Raw genomic sequence first — 7317 nt, forward strand, 5'->3', positions numbered from 1 at the left:
GTCTGACCTCTGTAATTGTAAACAAAGGTTTCGGTACCAAATATTAAGTTCTATTTTTCTATTGTATCAAATACTTATTTCATGCAATAAAATGGAAATAAATTATTTAAAAATCATACAATGTGATTTTCTGCGGTGTATCAAATACTTATTTGCCCCACTGTAAAGAGTCATTTCGTGGGGGTTGTGTCACCAAAATGTATTTGGCGTTTTACAGCTGCTCCTTTTCTGACAAATCTCAATGGGAAAATGCTTTTTGGGACTGTGTGTGTCCTGTGATGAATGTGGAGGTTGTGGCGGTGCGGTTTGGCTACTACACCTGGGTGTTGGCGTAGCCCCTGCTGAGACGGGTCCTGTTAGCCTAATGCTAATTTAGCTAAGGTAACAAATGTGTTGGACTGGGTAAAGGTGTAAATCAGAGGTTAGTAAAGCACCCCTCAGCCTGTTCTAATGTCTCTGCTGCTCATCTTCGTCTTTCTGATTGTCATTTTCAGGAGTTAATGAGGTTCTAATGTCTCTGATTGTCATTTTCAGGAGTTAATGAGTCCTTGAGGCCTGAAAGATTGATTTAATAAGATGTTCTATTGATTGAACCAACACTCAGCACACTGACTTACAGCTTTAATTAGAAATCCATCCACTGGGCCAGAGGTACATGTCCAGACCCGTTCACGTCAGACAGACATGGAGTCACTTTTTGACCTCTGACTTTATGAATTATGTTCTTTCACCTTCTCATTCAAGACCAGGTAACATGTATGGAACAATAGAAAGCCTTTGGCATCCGGCTGGAATAAAATACAGTAAAAATTAAATAAACTTATTTTTCTTCTCATTTAAATCAAGAATAAATGTTGAATATCACAGAAAAACTAAAGTAGCTGTAGGTGGAGGAAATACTTTGACCTAGTACAATACTATAGACTGACCTGACCAGGCTTCGGTGTGTGAAGATCAGTTTTATTCATATTCAGATTTTGTTTTGTTTCATAACACAGAAAACAAAAACCATGAGTTAAACAGTAAATTCGTTTGGACGTCCATCCCTCTGACAACAGAATGTCCTCGCCCAGAGAGTCCAGCAGGATTCCTCATCACTTATCGACCTCTAACTGGTTCCATGAGGTGAAATTAAGGATAAATATGACTCGACTGAGATGAAGTGAAACTAAGAGTTGCTTTAAAACCACAGAACCTGAAGTAGTTTCCAGTTTTTTTATAAAACACCTGGTCAGAGGCCTCACATCTGCTTTCAGACAACACTCACTTCTTTTTTTCTTTATAATACTTCGGACACACTACGTTGCAGCTGCACATACATCCGACTACCATGTACAGATATACGGAGGTCTTCCTCGGTCGCCTGTGGCATCTTGAATCACCACTAACATTTTTGTTTGCTCATTCGTAAACTGTGCAGTATTAGATATGGACAAATTACAAACCCCATCTCCAGACATTTAGGACATTTTTCAACAAAAACTACAATGTGTGATTTGTTAATCATCTTGAACCTCTAACTGACAAAAGTACAAAGAAAAGGTTTTCAGTGTTTTCACTGACCAACTTAACTGCAAATTTAGAATCAGATGCCTGCGACACTCGACAGAGGCCATGTTTATCACTGTGTTACATCACCTTTCCTTGCAATTACACTTTTTAATCATCTGGGAGCTGGGGACGCTAATTGTTGCCGTTTTGCAAGTGGAATATTTTCATCATCCTCCCAGGTCTGTGAGGACGTTACGGACCTGATCATAGCAAACATGCAGATGCACAAAGCACGAAAAACCCTTTAGACAGACGTTTGTCTCAGAGTTCATAAGGAAACTGTTGTTCTTAAAACTAGTATTAAACCCCAGACTCACTGTTTCTTTACAAAGTTTAAATGTGGACAAAATAAAGTGATGGAAGCCATAAGCTGCTCGCTCTCTCCTGGCACAGCCGCCTCGTCTCTCTACTGGAAATCACTGTCAGAGCCATCGTGTCCTGTTCTGCTTGGCTGTGCAATAATGACACTAGTGGAGAGAGACAACCCGCCGCGGCAGCTCTCACCTCCACGCCCTTGTCGACATCCTGCACTCTGTTGCACGGCTGACATCGACATCACAGCGCACTGAACAGCAGCTGACCTCACAACATGTAAGACAGTTCATGTGCAGGGATCAGTCTGAGTTGACTGCACTCTTCCTCGCTTTGTCTTCAGGAATGTTCTAGAAAGTGCCTGTGCAGTAGTATCAAGACAATCCCTCCCCTGGCCCCAACCTCAGGACGACCTTTGGCTCACTACTGGTTAAACTCTAATGGTCCATCCAGCAGCCATGTCCATTCAGGCCACGCCGGTGTGGTGGGAGGGCTTTTTCACAGCACGACCCGGTGAGAGGCTTTGTTTACCTTTTTGAGTGCTGACTCTGTCGCCTGCTGGTCTTTCAGCTCACAGTGGCTGTTTCTGTGTGTGTCTCCCTTCCTGCGATATTTAAAACGGCAGACAAGCTAGTGTGCAACATGCTCATATCATCTTGTGTCGACCTGCCTATCTGTTGTTATTGAACACTGACCTTGCTGAACCTCGAGCAGGCTGATTTGGATCTCATGCTGCTGCTAGTTTGATTTCCTAAAGCTGCAGTTAATGCTGTCCGTGTCAAAAAGACAAACCCTGGCTTTTGCTAGATGCACCAATTTTCTTGGACAATTCCAATTTCCTTTTTTTTTTTAGTCTGACCTGCCAATTCAGATTTTCTTTCTTTCTGAGAACTGTTATTGACAACATACACTGTCAGACCAAGCTCCGCAGCACATGAAGGATCATCTGTAAGTGCTGAATGTGGAAATAAGCTACTGTTTGTTCCCCGGTCCATCACATCAGTGCTGTGTTAAAAACGTCTTTCTGCTGAAAACAAATGGCCAGAAAGCCCAGTTAGTGCAGGTTTATGGTTGTAATAATAGAGTCCTGTAAAGGCCCGAGGGTCCCTGCAGACTGTGGGCTTTATGTGTTGTTCAGCACAGAGGCCAGCCTCAGCCTGCTGTATGTGTGGGAGCAGCAGTCTGATTTATTGTGTGGTATCAGAAGGAACAGTAGCTGAACATTAGCAGTTCTCTCACGTTCTGCGTTCCTGTGTTCTCATCACCTCGGACACTTCTCTGATCGGCCCACACGATCCAATTTCAGCAGGTCAGGAGCTCATTGATTCGGGTGCAACATGCTGATGGCATCGATGAGGGAAAGCCTCACCGCCATGTGCTGTCGCTGCAGAAACAAGATGCTCGCAGACAGTCAGCAGGCTCAGCAGCAGTCCCTCGACACCATTAATATATGTTAAAGTGGGCTGTCTGACACTCTTAACACGTGGATGTGCAGCGAGCTCAGACATATTATAACCTTCAGGTCCCCTGCAACAGAAGCAGCCTGGAGCATGTTAACACACCTGGACTGACACACCTGGAACAGCTCACCACTGTTTCATATGCTTTGGATCATCTGTACATTATACAGTCCTGCTCATTTCACAGTCCAGTTGAGCTCTGTCTGAAACCTCTCTACAGGCAGACACTGTTTTCACTTCATTTTTATGACAATCAACTTGCACCGACTTGAAACTTGCTGCAGGGACATTACAAATGTTTTTCTTGTTTCTCAGTCACTGCTGTAACTGAGGTCCACATGTCCAAGACTATCTGAGTGAAAACTGAGTGAGTGGAGGAAGAATCTGGCTGTTCTAGTTCATAACGCAGTTTTATACAAATGAATAAAGAGTTTCGTAACAGAAAACATTTTAAAATAGGCTGCGTCTCAGACCTTAACGCTCAGCTTTGATCAATGTGTTGCTGCTTCCCGTACGTGTGTGGCAGTGCCGTGTACCCGGCTCTGGTGTGAACACCGCCGAGCTCCTAAACCGCCACACGCACACAACAATAACAACCAGGTGGTGTGTGTGATGGTCAAATGGCCCAGTTTCCTCCCAAACCGCTGGTTACGATATGTTCCTCCCAGTTTGGCCTGATCAGAAGCTTCGTCCACTACGTGTGAAACGTCCTGGTCAACAGGAGTTGTGTGTGTTCATGAACTGTCCTCTCGTTTTTAGGAAGAGGCTCTCTGGTTTTATCATTCTGAAATAATTACAGACTATTTGGAGTTATGATGGGTGGGTGCAAAGATAATCTAGAGGTACCCAAGACTAAACATTAAATGGCTGAATGAGCAAAATGAGCAGCCATGGGGGCTTTAAAGTGTCTTACCATGGGTGCCATCATTCAATTTGCACAAAACAAAAAAGTGTTGTTTTCAGTGCTCGTTGGGTGCCTCGCTTCCAAAGTGCAAGCAAACACGTGCCCGGTAGAGACACGAACATGAGTGTCGTGTGAGAGGTGACACACCACACACACACTATGCTTTCAGTGTAATATGCTTTTGTCCAATACGAATCACAAATCAGAGTAAAAATTTGATTTTTAATCTCTTTAAGATCGGAAAAGGTTTTTCTCTGGTTTTTAATGACGAATAAAAGCATATGCAGACACTGTGTTTCTGATTGTTTTCTTGGTTTCCTTTAACAGATCATCTTCCGAAAGATCAGTGATGTGAAACGTGAGGAGGAGGAGATGCTGAAGAGAAAGAATGAGGCTCCTCTGAACCTACCTCCTGACCACCCAGTCCGACGACTTTTTCAGCGTTTCCGACAGCAGAGGGAGGCCCGACTCGCCGCTGAGCGCCTCAGTCAGGCAGCTGTTGACGTGGAGAAAGGTGTCGTTTACATGGAGCCACCCAGAGGCCCCGAGGTCCTGGCCTCCACCAGTATTGTCATGATAGCCGAGAACCCAGCCACACCCACCACATCCACTTCTGTCAGGACCTCCAGCCGAGTCATTCTGCATGCTCCCGCCACCGAAAATGGCAATCTGACCAGCTGTAAATCTGCTGAGCCGCCCAAAGGTAAAGGCTGGGGACGATTCAAGGACTCAGTTGTGAAAGCTGAGTCATGGAGCAGCGTCTCCAAGGCTGAGTCCATGGAGACGCTGCCTGATAGAACTAAGTCTCAGGACGAAACATCCCTCAAGAAGACTGACTCCTGCGACAGTGGCATCACAAAGAGCGACCTGCGTTTAGACAATGTTGGTGAGGCTAGAACGCCACAGGAGAGGAGTCCAGTCCAGTCTGATGAGAGGAGGGTCTTCTGTCCAATACCGGAGCAGAGCATGCAAGCTTCTTTCCTTGAGCTGAAGCAAGAATTAAAAGGAGACATCAGTTCTCTGAACAGTCGCATGGCGGCGCTAGAGGGCCTGTTAGCTGAGATGCTACAACTTCTCAAATCCAGGAAGTCGTCGGGCTCCTTCTTTGAAATCTCGCGGCCACCTTCCCCTGACTCTGACAAGGACAGCTTCTCTTAAACTGGGCCTGGAGTCAGTTCTCAGGAATTGAGCCAGCCCCTAGATATCTGAGGGGAACTTCTGACTGCAGTGTGAAGCTGGCCTGATGACCGGCGATGGTGATATCAAAAGCACTTTGTTACGTTTGTAGCATCACTCTGCTGTTTGAGACGTTAAAAGCTGAAACAAGGATTTTAGAAACGGTCATGAGTCACAGCGGCATCTTCAGTCCTCAGGAGAGTTTGGAGTCCTCAGACCTTCATATGATATCGGCAATAATAACAAATGGCTTTAACATTGTTGTTTTAAACAGGATTTTGGCACTGTGAAGACAGAAACCATGTTCTACAGGGTGGCTTAGGTCCAGTCTTGTGAAGACTTGTCCACAAAGTAGCTTTAGCTTTTCAGAGCTTCCAGATACTGAAGAGTCTGCTCTGTCAATCAATAGAGGGCTTACACGCTTTACAATGACAGGGGTGCCTTGGTTTTACTCAAGTGGCTGGATGGAGGCATTTAATACGGTGTTGACGAACAAAAGTCAGGGTGAATGTTAACGTGCTCTAAGGTAAACTTGTGAGATATGAGCTCCTGGTGTCTACAGTCCATGAGGATAACTACAGTGTAGAAAAGCTCAGAGGCCAGTTTGACAAGCATCCTCCAAAAGTTTACAGCCAACAAAAGGACGACGGTGTCACTAGTTCCACATGCAGCAGGTTTCTGGGTAGCGACTATTTAAGAACTGAGAGGCAACGCTCTGTAGCTGGTGGTTAAAAGCATGAGTCAAAAGACTTTCAGTCAAAGCATGAGGCTCTGAATGCCTCAGAGAACATTGTGAAGTAGCTGACAGTCGGCGGTTTGATTCTATGAGACGGTTTTTGGGGTTTATTGCAGAGAAGAATGTCACCACCTTCATGCAGGCTAAACACTGTGTACGGACTTCAGTGAGAGTCTTATTTATTCATATCAGTGTTTTTATATCCAGTGTCAAATATTTAATGCAGCACGGTGATATGAGGCCCTAAACATTTCAAATGTTGATGTGTAACTCCAGCGATTACTGTGGCTGGACACTGGCTTCATCTAAAAGTTTTTGTTTTGCATGTTTCTGCAGATCTAAGTGGAGCTCATGTTTAAAGGCACTTTGTCGAATGTCTTATCGGACACTAGTGAGACTAGTGGGGCTCAAAACAAACTCACACCAAAAATTTGTCCTTGCTGCTCGTCTTCTTCTTGTTTTACTGTGGCCAAAACAGGTTAGCTTTAGATGCTAACACATCTGGAAGGAAGAACATCACATATGAGTCCAGTCCTCGCTGCTTTTAACCCTCAATGTCAGACTGTGGGGAAAATATTAGTTAATGAAGCTGTAACATCTCCAAATTTAAACACAACAGGCTAAATGTTTCCACCTGGTATTAACCTGTGTTCTGTACCAGGATAATCTACTGTAGTTTCCGTTTACACCTGGTACTTCTAAGCATTCTCCGAATGTTTAAGCTGCGACTCCAGGTTTTTGGTTCAGATGCTCACAGAAAGAAACTTACTCCCTGAACTATCCCTGCTGCGTTTAAATGCAAATGTAAAGGAAACCAGGTTGATAATATGAAGTATATCCCAATTTGTAAAATAAAATGTTATGTTTTGCAGAGTCTAGTCTGCAAAACAGCAAAGGAAAAGGAACCGGATCACAACTAAAAACTTTAAGACATCACGACACATTTGATGTTTTATTCTGGCTAATCTGAGGAAATGTAAAACGCATCTAAAACATAAATGATAATATGAGATGTACGTTCATCTTGACTTTGGTATCTCGTGTATCCTGTGTAGGTGTGATAGTATATCGTCATAATTTGAGATTATTGTCGTGTATGTTTATACTGAGAGGCTGGTTGTTGTTTGTGGTACTTTGTGTATCTCGCACTGTCCACAAGCAGCTGCCGGATTCACACC

The 7317-nt window shown here is 44.1% G+C and overlaps 1 protein-coding gene across 1 annotated transcript in view; it reads left to right on the forward strand.

The window, feature by feature from the left end:
- LOC109971817 (potassium voltage-gated channel subfamily H member 1-like) overlaps nucleotides 1-7301 on the forward strand; it is a 34887-nt gene extending 27586 nt beyond the window's left edge. Inside the window, exon 11 of the mRNA XM_020620303.1 lies at nucleotides 4555-7301. Within this exon, the coding sequence (XP_020475959.1) occupies nucleotides 4555-5385 (831 nt within the window). The 3' untranslated portion in view covers nucleotides 5386-7301. The remainder of the gene's footprint in view (nucleotides 1-4554) is intronic.
- The last annotated feature ends 16 nt before the right edge of the window (nucleotides 7302-7317 follow it).

The sequence above is a fragment of the Monopterus albus genome, unplaced genomic scaffold (genome assembly GCF_001952655.1).
Source record: "Monopterus albus unplaced genomic scaffold, M_albus_1.0 scaffold235.1, whole genome shotgun sequence".
NCBI classification, from domain to species: domain Eukaryota; kingdom Metazoa; phylum Chordata; class Actinopteri; order Synbranchiformes; family Synbranchidae; genus Monopterus; species Monopterus albus.